The following is a 13,948-nucleotide window of genomic DNA, read 5'->3' as shown; positions in this document are numbered from 1 at the left end:
ATTATCTCTACTTGCTCACAAAACAAATGACTAAGTTGAAAAAATGTGATTATTTATCTCATCACAAAATCATCGATATTGCTAACCTTTCATATCCCTTATCGTAAATCATTAATATCAATTACTTAATTTCTTCAATGATACTAATTTGCATCATTGAATATAATGGAGAATGAAGATTGATTTCAAGTATATTAAATCATATTTTCTCGAAACCAATTAGCGATTCTTAAATTTTCGAAATCATTTCTTATCCTTTCGGTTGGTAGTACGTCAGTCGGATTTTTCTAGGTTGGAAATAGGGAAATGCGGTAGAATGAAGATAGACCTACAGTTATAGATAGTGAGTTCCTAGGTTGAAAAATATGGAAGTGTGATGAATTGAAGCTTCAAACATCTACAGCAAAACACACTATTGTACTACTAATACATACTTTTTTATACAATATTTAAAATTATTAACTTAAAATACACGTGCAACCAGCACTACTCTAACACAAAATGATAAAAGAGAACTTCATCTATTGGTAAATAGGAGATTGACAAGCTCTTGGAATTGCTTTTTTCTCTTCCGCTCCTTCATTTTTCATACATTTGTTGCAAACTTTTAATTAAGGAGCTTGAATCTCAATATTTTATTTGGTGGAGAATTTGAGGTTGTTTGAGTTGAAATATGAGCTATGATTCTAAAGAAGAAGATGAATTTTCTGCATATATAACTATGTATTCCCGTTTATTCCTTGTGTATCTCCTTTATATCTTTGTTAGAAAATTTTCAACTCGATTTTAAATAGATTATTGACTCCAAACAAGTCCAAATCACTTCCAATCTTCCTCAGAATTTGTATATTGCACGTCTCTGTGTCTTTTAACGGATCCAACTATACCAATTAAAAAACATCATTTTTAAATGTTGTATGTCATTAGTAATTTTTTAGTGGAAAAATGGTTAAATGATAAAAATGGTTTTTAAACTTTTTGTACCGTTCTTATTAACTAACAGAAAATTGTTTTACCAAAAAAAAAAAATTGTTAAAGATTAATTAATTGATACAAGAAATTGCCACATGTTTATCCTTTTATTCGTTCGTCCCAAAAAAACTCGTCATTTTTTTCTCGAGATCAAACTAAATGAATTTTAATCAATGTTTTAATTTTTTTTTACCATACTGATATGAGAAAAATTGCAACTTATGATAATTCTCGTATAGTTTTCAAAAATTTAAATTTTAAATATATTAAATTAATCTAATTTAATTTTGCTCTAAAAATTAGTTAATGAACTTTTAACTTTCAAAAAACAAAGCTCATACGTACTTTGGGACGGAGGGAGTTATAATTTAGTCCGCCTCCATTTTCTCTTCATAAGAAAAAAATATTTTCCATCCCTTTTTCTTTTCTCTTTGTTTTTCTCCTCTCTTTCTTTTTTTGGTAAACCATTTTTGCTTTCCCCTTTTTAATTCTTAGCAGCCATTATAATTACACATGTTTTACCGCGCAACGAGAAGGGCAAAGCTTCCTTAATTTCGAGGTTACAAAAGTCAGCCTGTACCAATTTCCCCCTAATTTGTTATGACCCATCATTATGTACTTATTCATCCTTTCTTCTAAATGCAAGTTAACATAAAAGAGATGGTAAATCATGAGAATCAATTGGCAAAATTCTACTAGATACGTCAAAGATGTCTGCTGCATTAGGATAGGAATTGTATTACAGGGACTAAAACTAGAATAAATCAAAAGGACTAAAATTGTTACTTGCCCCAAACGAAAAATAAAAAATAGGGGTAAAGTTGACCCATCGGGTCTTCTGCGTTTACTTTCACTCAATAGATAAATGATTGTCAGAGAGTTACACTTTCCTGGAGATTTCCAAATTGCAACATCTTCTTCTTTCACATATTTTCGCAGATAACCAACATTTCCCCATGGCTTCCCAAATTCAATCAGTCAAAAGATGGAAATATGATGCATTCCTGAATTTTAGACAGGAAGACTTCGAGGGAAGCTTTGTTACCGATCTTTACAAACGTTTGGAAGACATGAGAATCCATGCATTCAAACACGATGGAAAACAATCTTCAACAGAAATCTTAGAAGCCATCAAGGAATCAAGAATTGCCATTACTATATTCTCTAGGAACTATGCTGAATCCAGCTGGTGCTTGGAAGAACTCGCTACGATCATGGAGTACGTTGACAACGAGGGACAGGAATCCTTCTTGCTCTTCTATAAAGTTGAACCATCATATGTATTGCGGCAAATACGCACCTTTCCAGCCACTATTGATTGGAAGAAGCGGCTCAAGTGGATGGAGGCAGCCCACAAGGCGGGATTAAAAGTAGATTGTTACCCTCCCCAACTCCAACTTATCCATTGGTGAGTACTAGCTCAAATAAATTAGTTCAGTTAGATAGCCTCTGAGTAGTGGCGTAGTGGTCAAAAAATTGGACGGACAACTTTTGGAACCATAGTTCCAACTATAGCAGAGATGTCACTAGGTAGATGAATTCGTTCCATCTACCTAAGTTTGGATGGGCCTACGGGTGTCAAATGGGCGTGTTGGGCTGAATTTGGGCGGGTTAACATGGGTAATAAATGGATCAGTTACTCACCCAAAAATTACTTGGGCTAGTTCTCCAAACAATTTCTTTTTCTTTTTTGATAAGCGGGTCATGACCCAAACCGTTCAATTCTGAATAAATTTTAATTTCTTCATTTGTTTTTTTATATAAGGCATCATTACCCCCTTGAACTATATCCGAAGTTGTTATGACACACTTTTTCTTTTCCTGAATCCTATTACCCCTAATTTTTTTTTTAAAATGAAATAATTACCCCCTAACGCTGATGTGGCAAGAAAGAACACTAACGTGGCAAGGATGGTGTGTTCCACTCTCTTTGGGAGAGTAACAAGCATAAAAATGTGGAAAAGTTATTTTTTTTCTTAAAAATCTATATTTTCTTTAAATATGAAAAACTGAATTGTTTTTGATAAATATGAAAAATCCGTTTTTTTTAGAAATCTGGTTTTCCAAATTTAGTTTAAAAAACAGGTTTTCCACATTTTTAAAAAATAATTTATTTTTCAAAATTTTTATAAAATTCAGTCTTTTCACATTTTGATAAGAAAAACGCTTTTTCAGTTTTTTTTTTAATAATCTATATTTTATTTGAAAAATAAAAGTGTCCTAAGAAAATGAAATCACGAAAATCAAGATTTTTTAAGACATTTTAAAAAAATAATCAAGTTTTCCATATTTTAAAAAAATCCATTTTTCCATATTTTAAAAAAATCCATGTTTTCAATTTTGTTTTTTTAAAAAAATCAAATTTTCAGATCTTTTAAATATGCATTTTTTATTTTTTTAAAAAATAAATTATGTTTTTCATTTTTTTTAAAAAAAAACAATAAATATATGTGTGGCAAGGAGAGTGTATGTCAATCTCCTATATGAGAGTGGACATTAGCGTTTAGGGGGGGTAATTATTTCATTTTTAAAAAGTTTAGAGGGGTAATAGCACCCAAAAAAAGGTAAAGTGTGTCCTAGCAACTTCGGGTATAGTTCAGAGGGGTAATGATGCCTTATCCATCTTTTAGTACCAAATAAATTGTTTCTTTTAGTACCAAATAAATTGTTTTCTTTCTTTATTATTATTAAATTGTGTGATCATCTCATCTAAAAGCTTAAACTATTAGAGAGAACATTATTTAATTATATTCTCAACACGCCCCTCACATGTAAGCCTGATTCTTTTTTCATGGGTCAAGCACATGAAAATTCCTTTTGATAATGGGTGGCAGTGAGATTCGATGCTAGGACCTCTACCTGCTCTGTTACCATGAGAAATTAGGAGAAGAGAAGAGAATTTGAGAATTAGTTGCTTGATTATCCCCTCAAGCTAATTGGATTATATAGCTGTTACAAAGAATGTAAATAATGAAAGAAATTAATAAAAATGTTACACAATCTCCTAATTGCCTAATTATAGGGATTTGGGAATATTCCATATACATCTAATTATACGATATATTCTCATATTTTGCCATATCTATCTAATTATATACCATATTTGACGCTCCCCCTCACGCTGGAGCGTCTAAGTCATATGCCCCTAGGTTGCCATATCTATCTAATTATATACCATATTTGACGCTCCCCCTCACGCTGGAGCGTATAAGTCATATGCCCCTAGGTTGCCACATATGTAGTTAATTCTGGATCCTCGGAGAAAATATTTGCCAATTGGTCTTTTGAGTTGACAAAACTCGTGGCGATGTATCCAAACTCAATCTTCTTTCGAATGAAGTGACAATCTATCTCAATGTGTTTCATTCTTTCGTGAAAGACGACATTAGAAGTGATATGTAGTGCAACTTGGTTATCACAAATTATCGGTTCAACTCCTCCCATCTTGAATTCCGGGAGAAGTTGTGTCAACCATATTTCTCGTGGTTTAATTTGGGCTGCATATCAGCCCGACTTTTTATGGGCTAAAATCGTTTGGGCTGAACTAACAGCCCAAACTTGAACGGGTTGGGCGGGTCATGCTTTTATGGGGTGATTTTGCCACCCCTAAGTGGGCCTACAATAAATCCAACTGTTATATTGGGAATATTTCAAGATCTCCGTTCTATTTTACCACCTCTTAACACCACTCAGCCAATTATGCTATTTTTTATCAGTAAAATTATGGATATGGCATTAAAGTCTTCTTTTTTATCAGTAATACAAAGGATATGTGCTATTGAAGGCTTTGGACCAAAACACCCTTTAGATGAATCCCCTGACTGGTTATGGGGTGGGGACAGATGCAGATCCATGATTTGAATTTTATACGTTCAAGTTTGAGATTCTATCACAAGTATTTGATTTACTGGGGTCAAAATCAATTATTTACATGGTATACTCAACTATTACCTTCTCAAAAGAGAATACATGGTATACTCAATAATAAAGCAGGCATCCAACAAAAACTAATTCCTACATTCAATTTCTTTACTACTAATCTCTAGATTGGAATCCCTGCATTACGACTCCCTACATAACTTGCCTTTGAACCAAAAGACCCCTTAGTTAATGATTCATATCTCATAAGCTAATAATTTATTTTACCCATGTATATGTTTGTATTCATGTCATGCCGCAAAACCACATGACCGGCATTTCATACATTACCCGCACCAAGCGAACCAATTACATATCATATATCTCGACCACATGCATTTAGAATTATAATCATTACAATTTCGAAAATTATGCATGAAACCACTCATTCAGATTAAATCCATCCGTTCATATAGGAATGCAAATATTCAAAAATAATAAAGTTCCATTCATGCATGCCATATGAGTAACCATAAATATAATCTAAAAGAATAACTGTCTATGAAACCTCTACACATGGAACGAAATAGTCAACCGAGACATATCTTAGTGATCCAAAAGAATAACTAACTATCCTCCATGAAAGCAAAATGGGCCTCACCAACGGTCAACTGTGGAGTGTGGAGCTATCCCAATCCGCCTGCTCGTCATGAGTCACACCAGTGCTTCAAATAAAAAATGGGATGGTGACCGAAATGAAGCTCCACATGCCTTATATTCATCATAGACTTTTTCTCCAAGAAGTAGGACAAGTATTGACGAAAGCATAAATAATGCAATAACATTTGATATAAAACAGTAAACATTTATATTGAATCACAATTTCAATATTAGAATGAAAAGTCAAGTGAATTCATTTCAAAATCACCATTAATTCATAGGCTTCAAAACATAAACATTCAAGCTTATACATTAACCCGGAGTGCTATATAGACACCAACATCTGAGTAGTCACACCATAACAACATCATCATAACTGGCAAAGGGAGTCGGTAGTCCAGCAAATAAGGGGGACACAACGGGAAGAAACGTTTTGGGATTTCCAGAATTGGGAGGTGAATGAGTTTCAAAGGATGCTAGCTCTACTCCATTAGCTTTGTGAGCCAGTAGATAGACCGAGATGTTGAGATGGAAATAGGGGAACTGTAGATTTTTAGCAAGAACAAAAAGCTTCTTGTATTTCTGAATAATTATACAACCCATAAGAATGGCTACTTATACATGAGTTCTAAGACTAAATAAGAAAAGACAATATTACACAATCAATTCCTAATCAATTACATTAATACAATATATTCCTAAAATTAAGCTATCAATCTTAATCATCAATTTCAAATCAACATCTCAGTCTTAATCATTAATATCAAATCAACACTCCCCCTCAAGTTGGTGCAAAGATGTCTCACATGCCCAACTTGCAAACCAGTGTATGAAAAGTCCGTTTGTTGAGGCCTTTGGTAAACACATTAGCTAGTTGTTTTTCCGATGACACGTGGAACAAACTCAAGACACCACTCGTGACATTTTCTTTGATGAAGTGTCGATCAATTTCAACATGCTTGGTTCAGTCATGCTGGACTGGATTTCGAGCTATACTGATTGCAGCCTTGTTGTCACAATACAAGGAAAGTTTCTTTTTTTTTTAGACAATCTCAATTCTTCTAGAGTCTTTTGTAACCACAAAAGTTCACAAACACCCTGGGCCATAGCTCTATATTCTGCCTCTGCACTTGATTTAGCAACTACACTTTGCTTCTTGTTTCTCCAAGTGACCAAGTTTCCTGTTACGAGTGTGCAGTAACCGGATATACACCTTCTGTCATCTAGAGATCCAGCCCAATCTGCATCTGTAAAGGCTTCTATTTGGAGGTGACCATGCCTAGAGTAAAGTAGACCTTTTCCTGGAGCATACTTCAGATACCACAACATGTGAAAGACAGCTTGCATATGAGGATCTCTGGGATCATGCATAAACTGGCTCACCAGGCTGACTGAATAGGCTATGTCTGGTCTAGTGTGAGAGAAATAAATGAGTCTTCCAACCAGTCTCTGATATCTCTCTTTATCAACTGACTTTCGAACTCCGCTTTGTAGTTTGTGATTGCTTTCAGTGGGTGATTCTGCTGGTTTGCAACCTGTCATACATTTTTCTTTCAAGAGATCCAGAATATACTTTCTTTGAGAAATAAAGATTCCTCTTTTTGATCTAGCAACTTCAATTCCCAAGAAGTATTGCAATTTTCCTAGATCCTTGATCTCAAATTCCTATGCCAACAACTTCTTCAATCGGGTCACCTCCTCTTTGTCGTCTCCTGTCATTATTATGTCATCAATATAAACTATAAGAAGAGTGAGTTTACCCTTCTGATGTCTTATAAAGAGGGTGTGATCCGCATTACTTTGTTCGTAACCAAAGGAGATCATTGCTTTATAGATACTGTCAAAACAAGCTGTAGGAGATTGCTTCAATCCGTACAAGGCTTTCTTCAGTCTGCATACCTTTTCTTGACTTTGTTCAGTACCAAAACCAGGAGGAATCTCCATGTACACCTTTTCTTCTAAGTCTCCATGAAGAAATGTATTCTTTACATCAAACTGGTGTAAGTCCCAGTCAAGATTAGCTGCACAAGACAGAAGAATTCTAATAGTGTTCATTTTTGCAACAGAAGCAAACGTCTCTTGATAATCCACTCCATAAGTCTGTGTGAATCCTTTAGCCACCAATCTTGCTTTGAACCTTTCAATGGAACCATCAACTTTATGTTATAAAGTGAAGACCCATTTGCAATCAACTAACTTCTTGTCTGGTGGTAATGCGACAAGTACCCAAGTCTCATTCTTTAATAAGGCCTTCATTTCTTCCATCATAGCTTGCTTCCATTTAGAATTTGCAAAAGCTTCCCTCCAATTTTGGGGAATAGACACAGAAGAAAGACAAGGCAAAGGCTCTATAGGAGGGCCACAAAGAATTATAGGAAATAAAGTTAGATAAAGGGTGTTTAGTGCAAGATCTGACTTTTTTCCTGTGAGCAACAGGCAAATCTAACTCATTAGGAAGTATAGATAACTCACCAGAAGAAGAAGGTTCGGCTTCGGCAGGTTGCATGATGGCTTCTTCTGCTCTATTTCTCCTTGAGTAAGTTATCAAATCAACCCTATCCAAACGCCCAACAGTCTTCCCTTGAATTTTTTCTCTAATTTCACTTTCCCTTGTGGCAGTAGTTTCAACAATGGAACTAGGAAAAACCATCTTTTCTTCCTTATAATTCTCCCCTTGAAGAGGTGATGGTGTAATATTGAAATAGGGCTCAGATTCTCGAAAGGTAACATCCATACTGACAAAGAATCTCCTAGAATTTCCCTTGTGGCAGTAGTTTCAACAATGGAACTAGGAAAAACCATCTTTTCTTCCTTATAATTCTCCCCTTGAAGAGGTGATGGTGTAATATTGAAATAGGGCTCAGATTCCCGAAAGGTAACATCCATACTGACAAAGAATCTCCTAGAAGGAGGGTGATAACATTTGTACCCTTTCTGTGTTGGAGAATACCCAATAAAGACACATTTAAGAGCTCTAGGTTTAAGTTTCCCAGAGTTCCTAGCGTGAATAAAGCAAATAAAACCCAAATATATTTGGAGGAACAGTATAGTCATTTTTACCCTTTAAAGCTTAACAAATGTCTATTTTTCTTTCAGCAACCCCATCTTGTGCACTAGTATAAGGACAACTAGTTTGATGGATTATCCCAAAAGACTCCAAGTAAGCTCCAAAAGTTTTATCTATGTATTCTGTGCCATTGTCAATTTGAAATATCTTTATCTGAGCCTCAAACTGAGTACAAATCATCTTTTGAAATGACTGAAAACGGGAGAAAACTTCACTTTTGACTTTTAACAGACATACCCATGTCATTCTAGTGCAACAATCGATAAAAGTAACAAACCATCGACTGTCAGACAAAGAAAGTGTTTGAGTAGGACCCCAGACATCAGAATGAATAGTCGAAAAGGGAATTGTATTTTATTGTCACTCAGAGGGAAGAGTTTTTAGTGTGCTTGGCATATTCACATGCATCACAAGATGGAGATTCGAACTCAGTTCTAAAAAATAAACTAGGGTATAACTTTTTTAAAGCAAAAAAAGATGGGTGTCCCAACCGTCTATGCCACTGTATTATTTCTCGGTTGACATCCTTATTTCCTACAAAAAAGGCCTGACCAGAGTCTCGAGTTCCATCGATCAAATATAAGCCATCATGCAATCTACTACTGCCAATCTTCTTTCCTGTATGAAGGTCTTTAAAAACACAATAATCAGGAAAGAATCTGACATTACAGTTTAGTTCTTTTGTGATAGCGCTAACAAATAATAGGTTAATAGGAAAATCAGGCACATGAAGAATGGATGATAGGGTAATATCAGGAGTACAAATGATTGAACCTGTTCCAAAGACAAGGGTTAGGGAGCCATTGGCTATTCTGACATAATCCCCGTTGGGACTAAGAGAGTAATTTTGAAGGCCTTTAGAAGATCCTGTCATGTGTCTATTCGCACCAGAATCAATAATCCAATAATTAGGCTGAGTATTAAAAGCAATACCTGACTGCACATAATTGGGGCTAGCAGCACTAGAAGAGTCAAGTTTGTTCAGAAGACGGCGAAGATGTTAACTTCATCCTGAGACAAAGTCTCTCCAGAAGTAGTGTCACCCATATTATCTATCATTTTTGTGTCACCCATAATTTTAACAGATAATAACCTAAACAGAATTTAGAATCTGAAAAAAGCAACTTTAGAACCTGGATGGGAAGGGTTAAAATAGGCCTATGACCCAAGATCTGGAAAAAAAAAATTGCCCGAAAGTTGGCTGCCATGTCGGAATCCTAATTTCGGTGATCGGAAAAAATCAAAACTGGTAGGGATAGGATCAGAATATTGCAGCGATCACAACAGAGAAAAACAATCTAGAAACGAACTTAACGGAAGGAGATTTTTGTGCGAACAGCCACAAAGAGAGAGAAAAACTCGACCTCTTTGATAAAACACGGAACCCTAGTGTTGCGATGGAGAAAACTCACCTCAAAAAGACAGCCATGTCTCTGATACCATGTAGATTTTTAGCAAGAAGAAAAAGGCTTCTTGTATTTCTGAATAGTTATACAACCCATAAGAATGGGTACTTATACATGAGTTCTAAGACTAAATAAGGAAAGACAATATTACACAATCAATTCCTAATCAATCACATTAATACAATATATTCCTAAAATTAAGCTATCCACCTTAATCACAATCTTAATCATTAATACCAAATCAACCGGAACAATTGTGTATTCTCTGTCAAATCCTTTTATGAGAAGCTTTTGGTGAGGACGGAGGAGGATCTTCCTGTAAAGTCAATTTGGATTCCTGAGGTGCCAAGGAAAGTGTAGTTTTTCACATGGTTAGCTGCTAAAGGGGTGATCTTGACCACGAGTAATCTTAGGAAAATAAAGATTGTTTGCGTCAGCTGGTGTTACTTATGGAAGGAGGCAGGTGAAGATGTAGATCATCTTCTTCTACATTGCAGCCTGGCTACGAGATTGTGGTGGGATATGTTTAGCTGGTTTGGTATGTCTTGGGTGTTGCCTAAATCTGTGAAGGAACTATTGTTTTGCTGGAAAGCTGGAAGACGCAGGAGAAAGTGCAGGGTATGGAATGTTGTTCATATGGCATTGATGAGAATCATTTAGAGAGGGAGAAACATAAGGGCTTTTGAAGGGCAGACATGAGTTTTGGGCGATTGAGGAGTAGTCCTCGATCCCTTATTTATTTTTTGTGCACCCATGTTGTGAGGACCCACAGTATGGATGCGACCAAACGACTGTGAAACCCCTGGGCCGGAGCCCCATGAACATGCTTGACATGACATGACATACTCAGGTATTGTACGTGAGAGGGTGCTTAGCCAGTTCGATATATGCTGCAGCGGTTGGGATCGAACCCGCGACCTTGCAGTCACCTTACATTCCCTAAAGGGAATCGTCTCTTACCAGTTGAGCTGTCGTCCTGTATATCAGTACCTGCATCGTGAAATGCAGGCCCCCGGGCAATAGCACATTGAATGTACTGGTATGTAAAACAACTGAATGAAATAACATGATAAGAACTGAAACTGAAAACCTGGACATGAACATGAGCATGAGTACATAAACATGAAATTGAAACAGAAACTGAGTACTGGAACTGAACATGAACATGAGTACTGTAAGCATGAGATAATCTGTAATACCGACATGATCCACCACGGGGAGAAACGTGGAGTCTGATCTCTGCCCGATCAGCTAAGCTATCTCGTACCTTGCCGGGGCACGAGACATGAATCTGACATAAATGGATCCAAATCCCTCAATGGGGAAAATATGAAGAAATCGTCCTATCTGGGCGGAGCGATCCTTATCCTACGTTGGCATACGTAGTTTCAGGCTATCTGAGCCTTCTCGGTATTAATACAACTCCCGAACATGAAAATAATATAGTTGGCTAAGAAGCCCATGACTTTCGTGAATTAACTTGTACTTGTCTTATAATCATGATTTCACGAAATAACTTGTAAACATGGTTTCATGAAATAGTTTGTAAACATGTTCTTGATTTATGGGTAATACAATAGTTCATAATCATATATTTGTAATTGACTTAAAAACATGCTTGTAACTTGCAAAATAAAATCATAAAGTTTCATATGAATGATGAGAACGCATGAGGAAGAATTCATGATTCATGGATTAAGCTAGGGTTCCTAATAACCGTAATGGAAGATTAGGAATACAACAACAATATAGATACAAAATTCATGTACATAAATACTTAAATACGAGCTACCAATATGTTGGGTTTAATGCCCTAAGATTTGAACTTCATGGATATCAAGGAAACGAAGCATGGGGAAGAACATAGAGATTCCCTCATGTGGATGGAAGTTCTACATACCTTAGTTGTTCCAAAACTTGAATTAAAGACTTGGATTTTGAAGAAGATTTCCTAAATCTTGATTCTTGAATCTTGAGATGGGTTTTCTTGAAAACCCTAGATTAGGAATGATGATTTCTTGTTTAGATTACAAGGATATATGTTAGAATTGAGTTGGAATAATTAGAATGGACTTACTTGGTGTTCTTGATGTTGAAGAAGAGTAGGAGGTCATTCTAGGGTTTGAGGGAGTGAAAAATAATGGGTTGAACTGATATGGACGGATATATAGTGTTCTGTGAAAGTGCAAATTACGACCTGAACAGTGCTGGTCGTAAATTCAGTTTACGGGCCGTAAATTGATTTACGGTCCGTATTTTGAATTACGGACTGCACTGCCTCTCTTCAGTAAAATGGCCATAACTCTTTGCACAGATGTCCGTTTGACCCCCGTAAGATACCGTTGGAAAGGTATTTTAATGCTCTACAACTTTCATCAAGGAAGTTTTCCCAAATTCCAAATACGGTTTGAAATACGGGCCGTAAAGTGAAATACGGTCCGTATTTAACCCTATGACCTAAAAATGTCAAATTCCAGAATGTTCAGAAATTCTTGTTTTCAGTTCACGACTTGGTTTACGGCCCGTAAACTGAAATACGACCACTGTTCATGGACGTAAACCACCATATCACAACTGAACGGAAAAATTTCAATTCCCACATTCTTTATCTGATTTTCTAAGTCTAGGATCGTGGTCAAAACTTTCGTTAAAGGTATGCTGGGGGCCTTGTCCCAGTAAGTATGTTTTCCAGTCAGATCATGATAGAGGTTTCATAGACTAGACAAGTCAGTTATGTCATGTCAGACATTTGGAGTCGTATAGCCATTTTGGCTCACTCATGTTTAAACAACTATTTTATTAAGTATTATGACTTACCATGTTTTATAAAGGCTCATTATGCATTCACGTTATATTTCCGCTCATGTATGCCTCATGATAGTTCAGCAAGCCATGTGGTTCGCTCGGTCACATGCAGTCAGGCATCGAGTGCCGTGTTACGTCCAGACCATGGTTCGGGGCGTAACAAGTTCGGGGATGTGTAGAGGATTGTCCTTTGTAAAGAACCATATCTTTTTGTAGGTTCTTTACTTTTTAATATGCTCCTTGTACGGCCGATTTTGGCCTTGTGATTAATGAAATTGTTTACCTGATTAAAAAAATCATAGCTGGTAATTACTCTTCCCACTTGCTTGGCGTAGTCTAATCATAATCCCGTACAAATCGAGAATCATCCTAAGAATAGCATAGGTGCCATCACTTGGGGAACTTTAACCCCCTGGTTTGGCCTTCGTCCCTACACTGGCATGTGTAGAGGCAGACCTTGCCGGTTGGCATCTATATACCCAACAATTTTCTCATGTCCTTGATCCTCATAAAGTAGCCCTTTTCATGGAGCAAATTTGATATACTGAAGAATGCGGACTATTGCATCCTAATGAGCTTCACATGGAGAATCTAGAAATTGACTGCTGATACTCATTGAAAAGGCGATGTTAGGGTATGTTGCGGTGAGATAATTCAGTTTTCCAACTAATATCCTGTATCTCCCGAGCCCCGAGGTCACTGGGAGGTTCCCTTTGACCTGTTAGAAGCTGGACATTCGGATCCATGCTGATATTTCCAGGAAATATGGAATTGATTTGTCTTAGATCATTGAGCTTGTGTTTTCGTCTTTGGTTGACTCAAATCATTGAACGTTCTAGCCCAAATTGGTAAATCTAGAGCAAAAATGAGAAACAAACCTCTCACTGATCTGCAAATAAGCTTACAACTGAGTTCATGCTTGAGCTTTGAAAGAATTGACTCAAATATGCTCGCTCAAGCTCTTAAGGATTGTACAAGCTTGGCTTGTATGATTTTACCGCTGCAGCCAAACACCCAATACTTTGCAGTTATATCGTATGTGGGTCAATTAAGGTCCTTTTAATGGGATACACTGGTGTTTATTTGGTGAGGATGTGAGGAATGGGTGCCATAGAGAAGACAACTATTACAACAAAAAATATTTGACAAGATCTTTGATAATGAAAAAGTATGTTACCAT

The 13,948-nt window shown here is 36.3% G+C and overlaps 1 protein-coding gene across 8 annotated transcripts in view; it reads left to right on the top strand.

Annotated features, from left to right (window-relative positions):
- Positions 1-1,889: 1,889 nt before the first annotated feature.
- Positions 1,890-13,948, top strand: part of LOC132644236 (TMV resistance protein N-like) — a 31,304-nt gene continuing 19,245 nt past the window's right edge. For 5 of the 8 annotated variants that reach the window (XM_060360833.1, XM_060360811.1, XM_060360824.1 and 2 more), the window contains exon 1: positions 1,890-2,380. In XM_060360833.1, coding sequence (XP_060216816.1) covers positions 1,929-2,380 — 452 coding nt within the window. In that variant the 5' untranslated portion in view covers positions 1,890-1,928. Of the gene's footprint in view, positions 2,381-13,080; positions 13,937-13,948 lie in introns of those variants that run through there. The other 3 variants (XM_060360840.1, XM_060360847.1, XM_060360834.1) reach the window with 3 other exon arrangements.

This window comes from Lycium barbarum, chromosome 1 (assembly GCF_019175385.1).
Source record: "Lycium barbarum isolate Lr01 chromosome 1, ASM1917538v2, whole genome shotgun sequence".
Taxonomy (NCBI): Eukaryota; Viridiplantae; Streptophyta; class Magnoliopsida; order Solanales; family Solanaceae; genus Lycium; species Lycium barbarum.
This window is presented reverse-complemented; position numbering and strand designations above follow the sequence as displayed.